The following is a 19935-nucleotide window of genomic DNA, read 5'->3' as shown; positions in this document are numbered from 1 at the left end:
GTAATAGGCCTTTTTCACATAAGACATTTTGACATGTCCCCAGAAATGTATAGGCTTGAATAAATACAATTAACACATTTTACTGCTTTGGTTTCAGGGACACTTTTCATTGCAAATTTAACTGCAAAAAAAAAGCTCAAGTGACGCTAATTCTATTAACGATTGCTCTGTTCCCAGTGAGCCAGCATGGAAAATACATGCACCCTGGAATAACTCACCTGACTGGAATGTACTTGTAATTAATTTTATCATTGAATTGTATTAATTACACCTGTGCTTTTAACAAGTTATGACATGCCAATATATCTGAGAAGGGCCTAATTGGCTCACCGTCACTTGTCTAGGCTTACTGGGACACTCCCAATAGAACAAAGACATCTATAATGTCAATTAGTAACTTCCTATTATGACAAATCAAAATATCTGCTGTGAAAAAAGCACACAGGATAAAGGGCCTCTCATAGAACTGGCTTTCATTAACCAATGCACATATTTTTAATAGTCGTGTATCACAGCTGTTACCCTGCACAATATTCAGTTTTAACAGTTTTCTTCATCTCCTTGTATTTTTATATCTGGTATATTTTTTTGTACTTTGCACTACTAACTTTTTTACTAACATGTTTTGCACTATGGAACTGTGATGCTGCAAACTTGAATTTCCCTCGGGATCAATACAGTTACTATCTATCCATCTATCTATCATTGTGCTTCCTTTGGGGGAGTTCCTTGCTGTATTAGAAGTTCTGGGTAATTATGCCAAAATATAATGTGATATATATCCTGGTGATGTAGAACAAAGCCTGTGTGTTTTGCTGACAGGAGGATACACAGACAGGCTCAGGTCATAATAACACATGAGCAGCACCTCCCCTTTGAATGTGGTGTCCTGAGCTCAGCTGCACTCCTAATAAGGACTGGAATCTCAAGATATTAGAAAGCAGTGGAGATATTCAACACAATCACTGAACAGAGCTAGCTAATTGAACTATTGCTGCAAGTTCAGGAGTCCTGTAACAGCTATTAACCCGGATCCTTGATAAACCAGCCAGGTTATTACTGCTTTTACAACTAATATCAAGCGGAGTACTTTTCCGGGGTTATGTTTGACTATTAACCGTGTAACATCGTCATTTAGACATTTTTGTACAACGAATGCCTTCATGTGAATAAAGAAATAAATGACCAATTAGCGGGAGTTGTTTGATTACAAAAACAAGTAATTTTACTCATATACTGTCACATATTAATGCAGATGTTCAGCCTTCTTGAGTAGAAATGTCATCTATCTCTTTGCCACGGTGACATCTTGGCGGTGTTTTGTCACGCAGATCCGGTTCTGACTGGTTTGATCTAGTCCTCTGCGCATGCGCACTCGGTGTAAACAGGAAGAAGCGACGTTAAACCAGCGCAGATCTGCCATAAAGAGACGAAATGATCCGATAAAAACCAACCAAAGTCATGCTTTTCTTTATATATTAACCAACATAAATCCTGCACCACCTGCTGGTAATTTGGACTACATTTTGTGGAAGTAATTGCTAAGTTTTAGAGCATTTAGACAGCCTCGTTAACACCGATCCGCTAGCTGACGTGAGACGGTTCAGTTCCTCCAGGAGCTGCTCGGCTGATAAACTGCACTATACTATAACATCGGTGCTTTTGACCGGATTTGGTGACTCTACACCGAAAGTAAATCTCTCTAACGATGGTTCAGAAAGATACGACGCTGGAGCCGCCTCCAGTGGACGGAGAGCCGAGCCCCAGTCCGGTGGTCTCCGGAGAGGTGTGTGAGGAGGCCCCCGGCCCGGTGGAGGAGTCCGGCAGCGGAGTCGAGCCGACCGGCCACAGGAAATTCATCTGTGGAGTCGTGGAAGGTATTATTGAATATTATCTTAAAACAATAACATAACACATTTCACCCATGCAATCATATATATATACAGTCATAATGCTGCAGCAATGCTGCTTCCTGAAGGAGAAGATTGATGTCAATACACATAAAGATAGTAGTGTACAATCCCATAACAAGGGGTGGTTACATTTATAATCCATATAATTAGAAGTTAATCAAAGTAATCATGCAACGTTATGCAAATTGTAAATCAACATTTGTTTTGTTTATATGTTTTGCACAATTTAAGACTATCCAACATAACAAAAAAATAAATGAATAATATACAGTGCAGGAAGAGGCAAAAAACCCACTGGGCTTATCTGAAGCCTCCACCTAGAGACAAAATGAATATAATATGACTACATAATAGTGATAACAAAACATTAGGACAAGATATATTTAATAACAATAAAAATACAGTAAATATATCAAAAAAGACATTGTCACACGTCGTTCACAGGCAGATGGTTTATAATTAATATTTAAGATGGACAGTTATTAACAGATGATCATCAATAATTCAAATTAGTTGTTACAGGATTCATTTCGATTGCCATTTGTCAAGGAAATATACCAAACATTGTCAGCTCACACCTTAACTAAGGTGAAGAATATTTTGTTTATGTCATATTATAAATTGAATATTTGTGTAGTTTGGCTTCTGGTCAGACTGAATAAGACAAATTAGGACAACTATTACAGTCTTAATAAGCAAAAAATGCTTGTATAAGATAAGATAAGATGACCCTTTATTAATCCCCAGAGGGAAATTCAGGTGTCAAAGCAGCAACATCAGCAAACATCAGCAAACAGAGTGAAACACAGGAGAGGTAAAGGTATACAAAAATTATAAAAACAATAATAGAGATATAAAAGATACAGAGTGAATGGGTGAACATAGTGTGTACAGTCCGTCAATAAATAAATGTAGTATGTACAATAAATAAATGTAATATGTACATATGTGCAGTCTATAAAGTGGTATGTAGGATGTATAGTGTAAAGTAAGTGTAAAGTGCGCCAGTGGTTAGAGTCCAAGATGGTTGCAGATAGTGCGTGTTTAAAGTTCTTAAAGTCCTCATAGTCTAATGGCACTTCCAGCCCAGCCCACACCTGGGGGCAAATTGTTAGTTGTCGCGGTCAAGCAGCTGAATATGCACAGAAAATGTAGCTGGAAATCAGCACTGTAGACTGCATGGATAACTTAACATGTCGTTTTGCTGATGCAGGCTTTTATGGTCGACCATGGACAATGGAACAGAGGAAAGAGTTGTTCAGAAGGTATGAACTATGTGAATTATTTAAGCAGTCATGTTAAACAAATACCACTAATATTACAGCTAAATGATTTTGAGTCGTTATACTAAGTTTGTGCAACATTGCATTTCACAGGCAGCAGAAATGGGGACTGAGTACGTACCTTTACGCACCCAAAGATGACTACAAACACAGGATGTTCTGGAGAGAGCTGTACTCGGTGGAAGAAGCAGGTGACTATTCAGAACAGATCTTGGGATCAGCTGTCTCGGGGCAAGGAAAATGCAATCTAAATTAAAGGACAGTCTGCAGCTTTCGGAGGTATCATAACAGCACAATAATGCAGTCAGTGAGTAATTTTCCCCATCTGTCTCCTAGAGCAACTCATGACTTTAATTGGTGCTGCTAAGGAGCATGCGACAGAGTTCATCTATGCCATTTCCCCTGGACTGGACATCACCTTCTCCAATCAGAAAGAGGTTACTGCACTCAAGAGGAAACTCGATCAGGTATTGCATCATTTTCTGCGACAGTAGTATGAACAACATGTTCAAAGTCTCTATCTTCATATCGTCAAACGTTCCATGCATCTTACACTCTGAAACGTTTCCAATCCCTTTCTCTTCCCCTCAGGTTTCTCAATTTGGCTGCAAGTCATTTGCCTTACTTTTTGACGATATTGACCACAACATGTGCCCTGCTGACAAAGAGGTGTTCAGCTCATTTGCTCACGCTCAGGTTTCCATTACCAACGAAATCTACCAGTACCTGGGAGAGCCCGAAACCTTCCTCTTCTGTCCCACAGGTACATCAGTTCTATGTCTGAATTTTCACATTTTTACACAATTGTTTCATCTACTTATTCATTCATTGTTCGTTTGTTTTCTTGCCTTGAAATGCAGAGTACTGTGGGACATTCTGCTACCCAAATGTCCCTCAGTCGCCGTACCTCCACACAGTAGGAGAGAAGCTACTGCCTGACATTGAAGTGCTATGGACAGGTGAGTCTAACACAGCCTACTACTATTAATCATACAGTCATACATGCCAGAGTAATAGATAAAACAATTAATCGGGATCTCTTTTCTTTTCCATAGGCCCTAAGGTGGTGTCCAAAGATATCACAGTGGAGTCAATTGAGGAGGTGTCAAAAATCCTAAGAAGAGCCCCCGTGATCTGGGACAATCTTCACGCCAATGACTATGACCCGAAAAGGCTTTTCTTGGGTCCGTACAAGGGCCGCTCCACAGAGCTCATCCCCAGGCTGAAGGGAGTCCTCACCAACCCAAACTGCGAGTTCGAGTCCAACTTCGTAGCGATTCACACTCTGGCCACCTGGTACAAGTCTAATATGTACGGTGTGCGCAAGGATGTGGTCATGAGTAAGTAGGATCCAAAAATGGACTAATTTGTAATGTTTTTTGAGGTTATAGTCTGTCACGGTGGTGCCATAATGCAAGTTGTTCATCGATTCTGTTTGTGTATCCATCTTCACCAGCGGATGGCGAGGACAGCACAGTGTCCATCCAGATCAAGTTAGAGAATGAAGGCAGTGATGAAGAACTGGAGACAGACATGCTCTACAGCCCACAGCTTGCTCTAAAACTGGCTCTCGCAGAATGGCTCGGGGACTTTGTTGTTCCTCATCAATACAACAGTGAGAGCAGTGCCGTTATTATATCATATCTCTGTGCTAATGGATTTTCTAGCAGTAATACTTGGAATTCACTCAGTGTTTGGCACTGACGGCCTAAAATGATAATATTATGACCGAAAAACAGGATGCAGTGAGGCTTTACTTTGTCTTTCAGGCCGACAGGTGCCAGGGAGCTGTACCAAAAGCACAGCCATCGACGTGTCATCCATGGCGTCGCCCTCTCTCTGCTCCTCCACAACAGTCACAACTGTGTTCCAGCAGCCCATCATGTCTCCGGCCATGCCGCCTCTCTGTCTGGATCCGCTCTTACACCCCATGGCAAAGAGACCTCAGGAGGAAGAGGAGGTGAGGCTTATTGTTACTTCTAGAAATCAAGCACTCTATTAACGTCATCTGTATATGGTTCTACAAGTATGTTTGTGCTGCTCCGGTGCAGGTGGAGGTGGAGAAGAAGGAATCAGACGAGGAGCCCATGGAGATGGTGGTTGAGAAGCTGGATGAGCCAGAGCCAGAGGCAGAAGCTGACGAAGAGGAGAAGCAGGTCGGTCCCATCTTAGCTGACAAGATGGCTGAGGACCTGAAGCCCATGGATACAGACAAGGAGAGCCTGACGGAGTCAAAGTCCCCTGAGGAGTCTATCCAGGAGGACCCTGGATGCGACATCGCCCCTATGCAGACAGACGATCAGCTCAAGCAGGTGCCGCAAACATTTGTGAGTTTCCTTTTTCCTTTTCCGTCTATAATTGAAGGCAAACACAAATTAAGGACTCACATTATTTGTGGTTTGCGTCCTCAGGATTTGTTTGTGCCCGGGCCCAACGAGAAGCCCCTGTTCATAGCAGAGCCCCTCACCCTCGAGGACCTGTGCTTGCTGGCGGAGCTCTTCTACCTGCCTTATGAACATGGACCCAAGGCCGTCCAGATGTTGAAGGAGTTCAACTGGCTGAGAGCCAACAGCAGCGTCGTCAGCATCAACTGCAAGAGAAAGGAAACTGAAAAGGTGGGTTAATTCATTAAAAAACACACGCACACAGTTGAGAGATGTATCTGAGAAAACTAGTTCATTATTAACTGGACCTCCCTGTGATAGTGTTGGTTGTTCAAAACAAAATGGTGGATGTGCACTACCCATACTGCCCATTGGGTGGTGTGGTTATGATAGGAGATGGAGTGCACTACAGCTTCCCCTATTAAACCATCTGCTTTTCTATCTCAAAGACATTTTGACATATCACAGAAAAGCACAGGTATAAATAATAAAAGTAGTGATGTTTCTAAATGGTCTCGCTCACTGGGACACTTTTCTGTGCTTTCCTTACTATGACGAGTCGACATGTCCGCTGGCAGGCCTGTTACAGGTTTAGTGCTGTCCTCATTGTTTATTTAGGATTTGTCCTTATTTCCAATCACCGTGCCGCACGCAGGTAGAAGAGTGGCAATCAAGGGCCGAGAAGTTCGAGGAGATGTGCTGCTCGGTCATCCAGATGTTCACGCGGCTGTCCAACTCAGCCAACCGCACCATCCTGTACGACCTCTACCCGTACATCTGGGACATCAAGAGCATCATTTCTATGGTCAAGTCTTTTGTCCAGTGGCTAGGTATGTATGAAGGGAACCTTAAGGCACTTACTCTTAGAGAGCTTTACAGTAGCATAGCAATCAGTCTGATCAAGTCTGGTAATCCTGACTTTCATTATTCTCAGACACACACACTTACAAACAAATAATTCAATACAGATTATATAAAGAAAAAGCACTTTCATAGTTAGCTGATGGATTATGTCTCAGTCCAGTGCTATGTAGTTTAATGAGGCACATTTATAATTATTTCACACATCTTGCAGTCTGCTTAACAGATGGTAATATTACTGATCAAAGACTTAGAGAAATATGGCTCCTAGAGGTCTTAGCCAGCACATGCAGACAGTGTGAGAATCGAGTCGTGGCTAATACCCCCAGTTTTAATAGATCAGCTATGCACATATCAGGCTAGTCGCATCACCTCTCAATAGTTCTGATTCTTTTGATTTGTCTTTCTTTCACACATTGATTGTTTTCTTTCTTCTTTTTTTTTTCTGACTGAATGCTGCTTGCACTGCTAGCATCCTCCTTATTTATTTATTCCATAACAAGCCGCCCCATCTCGGTGATATCTAAACCGGGTCTCTGTGGCCAACGTCCCAGCAGGGTTACTGCTGCTTGCTGTGTATCCAGTAACATCACTGTTGCATTCCCACACAGACACACTTGCTTCCATCTCTCTGTCTGTGGGGATGGGAGCCAGGGGGGAGTCCCCATCCCCTCCTCCTCCTCCTCCTCCTCCTCCTCCTCCATGCCCTAGCGCGCACGCGAGCTTGGAGAGCAAGCTGACTGACTATGGAAGGCCATTCTGGTGCATAATCTGACTCAGAAATACCTGTCTTTTCTGCTGGTTTTTAACATAAACCATATGAATAGATTACAGGAAGTTTTGTGTTGTCGCCTCACTGAGTAGTCTCTAAAATGAGGCTGTCAGTGGATTTCAAAATTGTTTGCTCAATCTGTATCAGTGTGGGATCCATCGCCTCGTGTCACCACTTTCTCCCTCTCCCTTCACCTCACACCTTCTTTCATTCTTTCAGATGGTGCACTGTGATGCAATTTGAGTGACATTCAGCCTTTTGATAACATCTCCATCTTTTGTTTGGAGTGTTCTTTTGAATAGTCTGAAGCACCAGCATGGCCTGTAGTTTACCCCCTGTAACCCAATTTCATTCACAGGTTTCTGTCTTATATGGTAAAGCTGAGGACTCTAGCCCACAGTACACAGCAGGCAGCATACCCACACTGGCAAAGCCACGTCAAAAATCCACACTACTGGCTTAATGCATCAGTTACCACTCTAGCAACAGAGAGGAAATGAAGTGCCCCATAAATATAGTCATCTTTGAATATTCCTCTTAGTAACTGCTGTGTCATTGAGTGCCTAACTGTTGACATCTGCTGTTGCTAGGTTTTTACACCAGTCCCCATGTTTTCCCCTTAATAGAAGCTGTGCAGCCGGCACGTAGTCGCAACCTCCCTGGTTATTGTACTGCGAACACTTACTAATAACTATTTTCTACTGTTTTCTCCCTTCACTATGTACAGATGGAAGAATCCTCAGTACAAGTTTCCACTGCTATTGGAGCGACAGTGGCCGATGTGTGCACAGTGCAAGCGTCGCGACTTTTTGTTTTATTCACGTTTTGAAAGGGATTTATATAATATTTTTTTTAAAACTAGATTTATAAATGTAAAAAAATGATTTGGAGGACAGGAAGCAGCCCTCCGGATGAAGTCACATTTTGCGCAGCGATTTAAGCATTGAATCCAAAGTGTTAACTCCCAAATTTCTCTCTTTGGCAGCATCTCTCTAACTTGTTTTTTTGTTTCTGTCAGTAGGCCTATAGAAATGGCTCAGACCAGCCTGATGCACCTACTCAAGGGAATTGACACTTGGCACATGATCTTCATCCTGCTCAGGGATATTTCCGATCATGTAGTGACGATAAGTGTGCTCACACACACGTTGGCTGCAACCATGCAAGAGCAAAGAGTTGCATGTTTTCTGCATAACTGATTGTGTTAAGTCAATGCAGTCTGAATGAATCATTGAGGTGGAAATAATCCACCAAGAGATCATTCTTTTGTGGGTTTTTAATTTGGGTAAGCAAGTTCAGAGTTCCTTCCCGTGGGTGCATCTACGTGCTGTGCTGTGTCAGTTCATCAGAGGAATTGTTTTAGGTATCAGGACAATGTTATGTAATAACACTATTAGGTGTCCATACCGCGCGCTGCATTTGTCTGGTCACATGACAGGGCTACTCGTCAACAAGGGGTAGACTTTGTTAGCAGGAACACCACTGTATACAGACTCTAAGAGCCCTGTGTGCTTTAGATATACACTCCTCTTTATATGCTTTGTCCCGGCAGTGTATTTCTTCTTTGGTCTGTCTGATTGTGGCTTTTAATAGTAAGCTGAGAGGCCCTTTAACTCAGGGAACGTTCATACTACCTCTCGTTCCGTCTTCCCGGTTTGATGACTCGTGCTCCTTGGTCATGTGACGAGGCAGATAAGATGAGAATGTGACTTCACACGGGGTGCTAAGATGAGTGGGGTGAGGGCACCTGAAGCTTACTTCTGTAGACCACAGGCGGTATGGGTTTCGGATCTGATGGTCAGTGTAATATTTATGAAGTCCGTCAGCTTTTCGAATGAGTTACTGAAACACCAAGGGGGCCGAACTGCACTTAAAATCTGTTCTCTCTTGAGTTTTTTGGAGAGCGTGTGTTCCTCATCGCATAACAGAACTTATTTTCGGCATAGATAGACCTGCATACCATAATATGTGGAGCAGTTTGACATTGTTGTATTGACACAGAATTTAAGGTGCATTTATATTTTGGACCTGATTTCTTCTCTCAAACCCGTAAGCTTTAGTTGCTCGAGCCCCGTTTTATCGTAAAATACTTCCTCCGAATATATTCCAAATTAGGTCCTTTTTATGTTTTAATGAGTAAAGTTAAATTAATTAATTTATATGGATTATGCTATTAGATACATATGACCCCCTTCCTCCCCATTTTCCCACTCCCTTCATCTGTCCGAGAGCCCCATCCTGTGGTAACAATGTCCGCTTGGCTCTGCTCCTAACAGGGTGTCGTAGTCAGTCCTCAGCACAATTCCTTAGAGGAGACCAAGAGCCCTGGGCCTTTAGGGGAGGTCTAGCAGGAGAGTTCCAGGTATCTAATGCACTGAATTTACAGCAATCTAATGGAAAACAAAGAGTGTTGTTAGCAAAGACAACAATGGTAATATGTGCGTAGGTATGAAGGGCTTTGGTCTGTTCGAAGGTGAGCTGATTGTAATGGGTCGGGCTTCATATATCCGGGTTCAATCCCCTTCACTCGATCTCCAAAGAGGTCATGTCCTTGTATTGTTTTGGGATATTGTCAGTCTGTGGGAGGGGGAGTGGGTGACCTGAAACTCATCCTGACAAAAGAGGTTACAGCCGATGTTTGGCGTGGCATTTTCTGATTTGATTAATTTGAATTTCTTTCAGCAACTGCCCAAGGAGATACTGCTTTCCCCTAGCGCACGCAGCGCAAGCGAGCATGGCTAGGTTTTATTTTCATGACATCTCATTTCTTTGCAGGAGCGCACAAATTAACCAAGCCAGGCCTTTGCGAGCGCACGCACAAGCATCGCAGCGCCAGCGAGAACGCAAGCATGTTTGCAATGGGAAAACTCCACGATCCAAAACACACCTGCCCAGTCTAAAGTAGCATCTCCATCCACTGGAGAGTAGAAAGACTCCCGATGGCAGCTGATATGCCACTGAATTACTCAGTTAGCTCACATTTAATTTGCCTCCATTGGTTTTTTTTTTTCCTGGAGTTCTCTCTGCCTCTCTGCGCCAGCATCATTATTTTTTCTCAACAGGAGGGTCCCTGCGCAGCGAAATATTGCGATGTCTTACAAAAGGGAAAGGAGCATCTCCTTCAGCCAGTAAAACCTAAGTCAGACCAAAATACCCACCCGTGTTATATTATATCTGAAAAGTAAATATGTGTGCTTGTTGCGTTATGTTCCTTTAGCAAAAAAATGAGAAAGATGTGATGTTTGCTCTTGTTGTCCACTGTCAGATCAACAAGGAACATCAGTTTGATCTATATGATTTAATATTTGTCATTCCGAAGCACTTTGCTGTCTCCTGTAGTTCCTTTTGGTTTGATAGTGGCCCAACTGTAGCAAATGCACAGCGAGGCAATCAGCCAAAGCAGCACACACACCGCCTGGTCTCAGGGAAACTGAACCTGTTTCTTTTGATACCCACAGAGATTGTTGCCAATAGACGGGGCAAACGATCTTTTCTTCCAACCTCCACCTTCAATGCCGACCTCCAAAATCTATTCCATAAGGCCGTACTTTCCCAAGGATGAGGTGAGATGTTTGTGTGTTTAGTGATGCCATACCTTATTTTTTGCACCTCAAATACCAGCAGTTACTACGCATTAATAATATCCTAACCAAAATGTTATGAATGGTTGCAGAAATGGCGTTGGCCAGTTTGCTAGTATTCCCAGCAGAACTGGCCTAGTTTAAGCTGTGAATGATTTGCACTTAATGTGCCACAATGCTGCGCTCAACTTTACATCAACACATGTACTGAATGTAAAGGCAGCTTCAGATTGGGTATTTCCAAACTTTCTTTAAGCACATGGACCTTCTTTGTGGCATTTTCTGGGCTTAGCTTTGGCTTTTATATCTAGTGTCATAATTGGTCAAATTACAGCGGTACCTGCCTTCTTTTTTTTGCAGCCTGCGATTTATAAAATCTGTAAAGAAATGTACAGTGAAGGAGTGGAGGAAGTACCCCTATCTGATGAGGATCCGGACCTCATAGGAGACAGGTAAAACACGGAGCCTGGACTTCAGTTTTCCCTTGCAGTGCAAATGGCACATGGCTGACAAAAACCCCTCCCCGTTCGTTCACAGGTTAGTGGGAGGTCTCCTGACACTGAGCTCAGACTACGGGTTCGTGCTGGAGGACGACGAAGGGATCTGCGGTTACGCTCTTGGTACTGTGGACGTCGCGCCCTTCGTCAAGACATGCAAGTTGAACTGGATTCCCTTCATGCAAGAGAAATACGTCAAACCTGACTGTGAGAAGGACCTCACAGACGCTGAGGTAGGATCTTAACCCATCTCTCTCTCTATTTCCATGACAGCTGTATCGGTTGGCGTACGATTGTGTTGAATTTGACTTTACCGTCTCTGTCTGTCGTCCCTGCAGAAGATGATGCTGAGTTTCCACGAAGAGGAGGAGGGTCTTCCAGACTCTTTCCTCTCCAACTTCCCCTCTCTCATCAAGGTGGACATTCACGCCAAGGTCACTGACCCCAGTGTGGCCAAAAGCATGATGGGATGTCTTCTATCTTCTCTTAAGGCCAACGGTAGGTGGCAGCCGTCGTCGGTTATGACAACAATGTTCATTGCTACTAACTACAGAAAGGACATGTTGTATAAGTGTTAGTAGTCATGTCAGTAAGAGGGTGTTGGAGCATTTCATTTTACATTAGACAAAGGTGTTAATCAGTATTTAAACAACAGTTTCACTCTGTGTTTATGAAGTTTAAAACAAGGAGGCTCACTGATCTCATCTAGATGTAATGTGTAAATGAGTCTAAAACAACAAGAACTTTTCTTAGTTGAGTTTTCATAAGATGTAGTTTATCCATTTAATGGTAAAATGCACTGCTTTGAGAGGCAAAAAGAGAGAAAACAGGGCTTTAAGAAACACAAACTATCAAAGCACTGACTGAAATGATCTTCACTTCCTGTGACAGAGGTCTTGAACCAGTTTATTACTTGTCAGGGACACAGTAGAAGATGATTGTCCGCTTATTTGGCCATACAGATATTGGGGAAGATGATTTTTAGGATTATTAACTTACTTGGTATCTGTTTTTTTCTTCCAGGGTCTCTCGGTGCGTTCTGTCAGGTTCGTCAGACTGATAAGAGAATGTTGGACTTCTATAGTAAGCTGGGATGCTTTGAAGTGGCCAAAATGGAGGGCTTCCCCAAAGACGTCATCCTTATGGGACGCAGCCTATGAAGAAACGTCCTGCTACGATAACAGACAGACAGAGAGAGACAGCGAGTCAACGTGTCTTAAAACATGTTTGCTACCTTCATGAGATAAACTTCCATGATGATTTTATACTACATTACCATCTGGGCTAGCCCCGGGAAAACCTCTTTTTAGGATTTGTGTACAGAAGCACAGCAGTCGCACACACAGATTCCCTGCGCTGCCATTAGATGTTGTGGCTCCGTTGGATTCGGCAGATCCGAAGCTAAAAGGCCGAGGAGCGATCTGTAATCGGTTGATTTGAGCCGACATGGAAGAGTGGCACTCCAGCAATGATTGTGGGGTCCCGCTACTCGTATACCTCCAAGAGGCAGGAAGTGATAACTCCATAAGCCTTTTTTCTGATTTAATCCAGTAGTCATTACATGGATATTGCCCTCACGCCCTAACGCAAAGTGTCTATATCTGAAATGGAGGCAGAGCTGTGAAACGAGGGCGGCTACATCCTGCTTTCCCAGCTCTGACAGAGAGAAATAACGCAGCTGTCGACATAAGTAGGACACCTTTATACAGGATGCGAGGTGCTATGTGAGAGTTTTGCCTTTTATCGTCACATCATGGTATTTCCAGTTGCTCCACAATAAGACTTGGAGAAAGAGGCCTTTTAAAGTGGCGTGTTTCTATCAACAAAAAGCGATGCACACATGAAGGGTGGAAAATTGTAGCTTTTGGAGTTTGTGAAACCCTCCAATAAAAGATCGTCACAGACCAGCAAAGGGGAAAGCATTTGTTGAGATTGTTAAAAGACTCAACCAGGAGGTCCTCCCGATTTTTTTGTTCAACTAGTAGTAGGCCTCTGGAAAGCAATAGAAAAGCTTCCACAAGTTTACAAACATAAGCCTATTTCTGTTCAGTGCTTTGCTTGTGGACATTTTTTCTTTTTTTATAATTCAGCAGTTTTTTGTTGCTTATTTCCCTTTGAGCTATCGCCTTTTGGTTCGTTGCCTTTGGATTTTTAGGTTTATATTGCAGACCCCCGACGTCTTCTGTTTTAAAGGCTTTCTAACACGCATCGGTCAGATAAAGCTAGAGAAGGGGGATTTTAGGACATTGGCCTTGTTGTTGCTCAAATTCCAGAGACGTAGCCTGACATTGACAGTCACATGTCTTAGTTTTGATCACCAGATCTCAAAATACAGCACAGACGTCCTTCAGTACAACTAAGCTGACTGGCAGGGATATCACTGTCAGAGAAGCCCCTCAGGCCATCTAGTTAAGTTGTGTCAAATTCATTTGAAAAGAATGAACTCAAATCAACATGTTCTGATAGCAGTATCCAGTGGGACCAAAATCATGATATTCTGATCTGCTATTAAGAAGAAAAAATGTGACATTTGACTGTCCCCAATTTACATTAGTTAAAATAAGAAAGACTTGGAAGCATTAACTCTCCCACTGTCATAAAGCTGCTCAGTTTTTTTTCTTAACCACTAACTCCAAACCTGAAGCAGCAGGTGATCTGTGGACAACGTTCAAGAGATGTGCCGTGCTGAAAAGTTATCATTTTGCTTGTCATTGGTAATAGAAAATAATCTGTTTACTGTCAGCTTGCATCCCTCCCTGCACTGTTTTCAACATTTGCATACTCTCAAATGAATGTCTTCTCAGCTGAGCCTCGGTGAGCACTTTTAGTATCCGGTTCACCAAAGTGGTTCGCACACTGTTGAGCTGTAGTTATGCGGGCTTGGAGCAGAAATTCCTATAGGCCCTTTTTCCTATCTGTCCATTGAATGTTTTATATTCTGACGCATTTCCCATTTGTTTTTGTAAATCTTATGTAGATGATTTAAAAAAAAAAAAAAAAAAAAAAAAAGCACTTGGACTATAGGTAGGAGTGTTCTGTTGGTTACGTGAGGATCATCAGTTGCTTTTCAGTAGCTGCCTGCCAATGTGATGTTTTGATACTGTGTACATTCATTATGTGCATGAGGTGTATTGGATTTGCCGTGGCGGTCATTAGAATAACCTCATCTTATGCTACATAGAGGAAGAAGCATGCCACTCCCCTCTGTGAGCATGATACTGTAGTTTGTAGACAGTCTGTAAATGCTGTCAATCATAAAGTGTTATTATTTTGTATATCTTTTATTGAAATCGTGGCTAGCTTTTTGTTAAAGTGCTGGCCTTGTAACTACGCCCTGTCCTGTACAGCCATCCTATCTGTCTGTGTTTCAGCGAGGCAACAGGTCTTTCTGTCCGCCTTCTGAAACAACAGCACAATCTTCACTCTTGTTTTAAAACGTTCATGTTGCAGTTGGTGGATGCTCAAGCTTTCTCCTCTGCCAACCGGTTTTGATAGAAATGGGCTGTGACTGAGGGAAAGGACTCCAATTGTACATTTTGATTATCTGAGTTTCGGGTTGGGGGGGGGGGTTTACCGATGTAAAATTTGTATGTAAGATACATAAGATTCAAAACTAATAAACCATAATATGTTCATTTGTTGTTTTGTGTCCTTTGTGTTGCATTGATCTTTCTGGGAGCCTTTCTGTCCAATTTACAGATTGTTTTTAATCTCTCTGCCCTGAAAGAAGCTTTGCAGTTACTGTTTTGACAAATAAAAGGAAGAGTATGTCTTTACACATTCAGGTTTGGCACTTTTACAAAGTGTTATGGTCATACACTTTTACAAGCTTGGATCTGTGGTGTTGTAAACTGCCCTTACCAGTTGCACAATTCCTGAAACAAGCCCTTGACATGGAAAATTGTATTTATATATAGACTAATAAAATGTAATTTATGTATTATGTGGACTAATCTATGTACACCTGCTTCTTGGAGAGAGTTATTGGGCAAAGTACATATTTATAAATGTAGAGAGGCAACTGCTTCTCAATTTCAAACTTTTATTTGTGTTAAAATAAAACATATATTTAGGTTCCTTCGGTAGCTACACAAAAACATTTAACATAGTGCCATGAATCATTTCTTTTTCTATGTATTAATTTAATTATCTATATCTAGTTTTAATTAACATCTCTACATCCTTGATTGGTCTGGAGTTTTTTTTTTAATAAACTATATTTTAAATCTGTTAATGCAATGAACAATTAAACCGATACATGGGTAAATACATATAGGCTTAAGGGAAATGAAGGGATACAAATAAAAACAAACACAAAATGAAATGAAATAAAATAACAAATCATGCCAGGGGCAATTAAAATAAATAAATTGGGAGTACAGTCTCACCGTTTTACTAGCCTTACATACAGTCTATGGTACATACAATGATACGGCTTAAAAGAATACCCTCCTTTTTTATTTTTAAAGATACTGATTTTAAAACATATTTGACCATAATTGATAACTTAAAACTCAAAAATTCTTCTTTTAGAAATCTCTGATTGTATGATAATGAAAAGATCACTCCCTATTTGTTCATACTGTTGTTTTCAATGTTTGTTTTTATGTGTATAACAAATCTTAAAATACGGCACTTTAGACAGACATGGTTGGGTGATGTATGTATACAGGATCTGTCAATTATGTTATGTATGTTTGTTGAAAAGTGTCAATAAAAATATAATAATAATAAATAAAAAATCTAAATTGACTAAAATATTAAATTGTTTAAACATTTTAAATGTATTCCAATTTTTTTAACACACCCCTAGTGTTTATTTTGTTTGTTTGTTTTTTATTTTGTTTTTATTCATCTTTTCCTTTCCTTACATTTTATTATTATTATTTATATTATTTTTATACTGTAAAATAATTTTGCAGAATTGTAATGACAAATCTGAACATCATAATATATTGTATTGAACTTTTGAAATAAAGTATTTAATGATCTATTATGGTCTGTGATGCTCTGGTGGAGAAACACATCACATGCGCACAGTGATGACGCGTCAGGCGTGCTCATAGTTTGCGACGTGCATGTTATTCTTCGTGGAGGTTCATTTGGCTCTAAAGTGTTAAAGTCTTCACAGCAAACCCCAATTTTGTTCTTCGACAGAATGTCTTGCCACGACGAGGACTGCTCGACGGATCATGGACTAGCTGGTCAATCCAAGCTGGAGAGCTTCCTGTTCAGTAAGAACCTTTAGATAACAGTTCATCTGCTCTGTGGTGGCGCACACGTGCGTCTCCTCTGGGATGAACCACGACACTTAAAGACCTGCTGAGAGATTTCTATACTCCAGTGAGTGCACTGACTTACATGAAATAAAAAAAACCAAGTGTTCTTAACATCCTGCTGGTTTGTCTGTGTCCTCCAGGCTGCGAGCTGTCCACTAAAGTCCCTTTCTACACTTTCCAAGGAGATGAAGAGGAGGACCTGGAGCACTTCCTTGAACTCAGAACAGTATGTACAATCACATTCACCACTTGTTACAGCAAAGTGTGTGTCTAAGTGAGGCTGTTGAACCATAGTTTTGTCTTCAGATCTGGTAAAAACATACAAAATGTTTGAAAGATAGAAGCCTATTGCTAAAACCAAAAGTACCAACATTCAAATCAAGCACTGATGCACTGATGACAAAATGGAATGGCTATTTTAATGTTAATGCTTATATAAAAGTTGGTTACTTTTGTTTCTCAAGCTTAGAAAAAAAGGCCAAGATAGTTTTTGTTTAGTATGATTTGTAATTAATGTTGCTACTCTGGTTTCTGCCCTTTTCTCTTATTTTCTAAATCACGGTGTCTTGTAAGCCTGTTTGGGCTGGGCATATTATTTATGCATGATCAAATCAAAATCATACCTTATCTTGGTTGCCAACAGTTTGGATAAATGAACTGAATTATTTGTATTCTATTCTGCCAGGTTTGTTTGGGAGAGGGTGCCAAAGAGGAGACGAATGTGGTGGAGGTCACAGCCATGAACCACCAAGGAAAGACCATTTCAGTGCCCATCGCCAACCTTCACCTCAAGTGTCTGCCCATGGTACGGTACAGTGCAGTGCAGTGATTTCTCTCTACATGCAGGTTAATGTATCACACATGGTAGAGATGTGTCTGAACTTTGACCTTCTTCTTTTCCTCAGGTGAGTCTGGGAGAGTTTGAGCTGAAGGCCCCGGTGACCATCCGGCTCAAGGCTGGGACAGGACCGGTTACTGTCAGCGGGTTACACCTCATAGGTAACACTTCTATATATGTATATATTCTTCTAGTTTAACCCTCGCAGTGCCTTGTCAAACAGCTAATGGCTCACTGAGAATATCCCTGCTGTCTGTGCATACAGAGATTTGGTCAAAATATCCAGTAGATGATAACGTTTAGCCACTAGGTGTCGAATTCTCCCTCCCCCGTTCCATTGCATTCACTTCACAACAAGTGGTTGCTAGTTATTTGCACAACCTGTATATGTTATGGTTTAGTGGAATGACTCAGACAGTTGTTTAAATATGAAATTGTAATTTTATGGGTTATTGTTCAGACGATTAGCTAATATGTGCCAAAGTTGTCACTTCTTGCCACAGTAAATATTCACTTATTCTACAGCCTGATGGAGAAACCAGTGTCAAACTCAGCCATTTATCCGTTGTTTCCACACTAACTGACGACCCAGAGATACCACATGATACCAACGTTATGTTATTGGTTCACAAGCCTCGTTAGAAGTGGGAATCGAACGTCTGATATCTTCCACAGAGATAAAACAACACATTAATTTTGGATCCGTCAAAACTTTATAAATGATAATTCAGTCATAATATTTTTTTGAGGAAAAGCCATACTTATATTATGCACCTTTGTTTTTTTTTTGGTTTTTTTTTTAAATGATTCGTCTACATAAAAATGTTATTAATATAACCTTTAAGCAAAAATATCAAATGATCTCTGGTTCCAGCTTTTCAAAATGTGAATAGTTGTTGGTTTTCTTCTTCGTTTTAATCTTTTTTTCCAACCAGTTTTGGACTGTTGGACAAAACAAGCTATTTTGATGTAAACTTGGGCCTTTCAAAATAATTCTTCTCTCATTTCCTTTTACATTTTACCGACTCAATCAACTAGTCGAGAAAATAATCTGCAGATTAATAATGAAAATAATTGTTCCTGTAATCGTTGCAGCTACGGCCATACACTGCTTTGCATGTGGAAAAATTAATGTAATTACCCAGCAACTACTGTGCTGCTTTCTAATACCTTTACCCTCAACACTAAGTAGAGGCCATAAACTTTTGTTTCCTTACATAATGTTATAATAGAGATAACGTTTAGATTCTTATGATACTATAATACATTCAGTTTCTCTTTTAATTTGACCCAACTACATTAAAAGTTAAATGCATTTTTGGGCAATAAAATGTCTTTATTAAAATCCAGGACCGTTGACACTTTTGATATGTATTTCAATTAAATTCTAAATGAAGATTGTAACTTCTTTAAGCTGCATATTAAGAGGGTAGATTAAATAAAGACACCCGTCTGACCTTATAATGAAATAGAACACCACCATTCCATTTTAATACAGCGATTTAACTTCGTCCTTCTTGTGCAGCCTCACAGGTCGAAGAGTCGGACCTGTCTGAGGATGAGGACGATGAGGACGAGGAGGAAGAGATCACCCCCATTAAACCAGCAAAGAAGAAGCAGCAGAAGCAGTAGGAGGAGGAGAGGTCAACGACTCGCTGATATGTTTTTAAGAAAATTACAGTTTTTTGTACCGGACGGACACATTTTACAAAGTTGCTACTTCTTCCACACAGCCGAGTGAATGCTTAGTGTGGCGGCAGCTGAACACGCTGTTACAGGAAGTGACATCATGACGGGCTCTGACGTTGTCACTTCTCCACCTGTCAGTTTGTCACTGCGAGCACTTAGTCTCAGCGGTGTATTTACCTGCAGCTAAGACATTCACTTCTAGAAGAACTGTTTATTAAATGCTACCCAGTGTTTTATACTGTATATGATACAGTCACCACTGACATGAGTTTATTGCACCAGTGGTGGGAAATGTGTCTTTTTACCACCAGTGGATTCTGGTGTTGTTTATAGACACTGTTCTTGTAAAATCATATTGTGTGTGTACTTCAGACAAAAAAAGAAGAGTTTCCAGATGAATTGTGATTCCACCTGAATGGTGCAATCAGACGACTTGCATACATACAGTTTATTAAATGTTCTCTATGCACTCAGACTATCTCCATTTCCACTTGTTGTAGTTCCAAAAAATACTGGGTTTTTTTGTGATGTTGATGATCATAAATGTGAAGATTTTGTACTTGCAGTGAATGCATCGAGAATTTTTTTGGGGGGTTTTCATTTATCTCCTTTTTGAAATCCTAAATATAACTAATTTCTAGCCTATTACATTTAAATGATACCATTTATGTATCTACACACGTCACTCAAAATTAGTGCCTTCTTTGAAACCTGCAGTAATTAGGTTGTAATGTAGACACATGTATTGCATTGTGCTTAAGTCAATTTCAATCTATTCATAAACACTGCAAACTTTGTTTTTTAAAGCCCCTGCAAATTATGTTTGCAATTCCAATGT

At 40.9% G+C, this 19935-nt stretch overlaps 2 protein-coding genes across 3 annotated transcripts; both read left to right on the top strand.

Annotated features, from left to right (window-relative positions):
* Positions 1-1339: 1339 nt before the first annotated feature.
* On the top strand, positions 1340-14619 carry oga (O-GlcNAcase). Of its 2 annotated transcripts, none has more exons than XM_074645751.1 (18): positions 1340-1877; positions 3127-3178; positions 3290-3387; positions 3533-3663; positions 3788-3959; positions 4057-4155; positions 4252-4536; positions 4653-4811; positions 4966-5156; positions 5248-5508; positions 5608-5811; positions 6236-6410; positions 9490-9575; positions 10672-10776; positions 11155-11246; positions 11332-11524; positions 11630-11789; positions 12315-14619. In XM_074645751.1, exons 1-18 carry the CDS (start codon positions 1709-1711, stop codon positions 12449-12451), a joined length of 2769 nt encoding a protein of 922 aa, XP_074501852.1. In that variant the 5' UTR covers positions 1340-1708; the 3' UTR covers positions 12452-14619. The 2 variants fall into 2 exon arrangements, with proteins under 2 accessions (XP_074501852.1, XP_074501851.1); XM_074645750.1 differs by having other exon boundaries at positions 1344-1877; positions 5248-5523.
* A 1710-nt stretch (positions 14620-16329) lies between these two features.
* Positions 16330-19570, top strand: npm3 (nucleophosmin/nucleoplasmin, 3). Its single transcript, XM_074645748.1, has 5 exons — positions 16330-16525; positions 16711-16796; positions 17256-17375; positions 17476-17569; positions 18934-19570. Exons 1-5 carry the CDS (start codon positions 16450-16452, stop codon positions 19038-19040), a joined length of 483 nt encoding a protein of 160 aa, XP_074501849.1. The 5' UTR covers positions 16330-16449; the 3' UTR covers positions 19041-19570.
* Positions 19571-19935: the final 365 nt, after the last annotated feature.

The sequence above is a fragment of the Sebastes fasciatus genome, chromosome 9 (genome assembly GCF_043250625.1).
Source record: "Sebastes fasciatus isolate fSebFas1 chromosome 9, fSebFas1.pri, whole genome shotgun sequence".
Lineage (NCBI taxonomy): Eukaryota > Metazoa > Chordata > Actinopteri > Perciformes > Sebastidae > Sebastes > Sebastes fasciatus.
The sequence above is the reverse complement of the archived record's forward strand: the minus strand, read 5'-3'. Positions and strand labels throughout refer to the sequence as shown.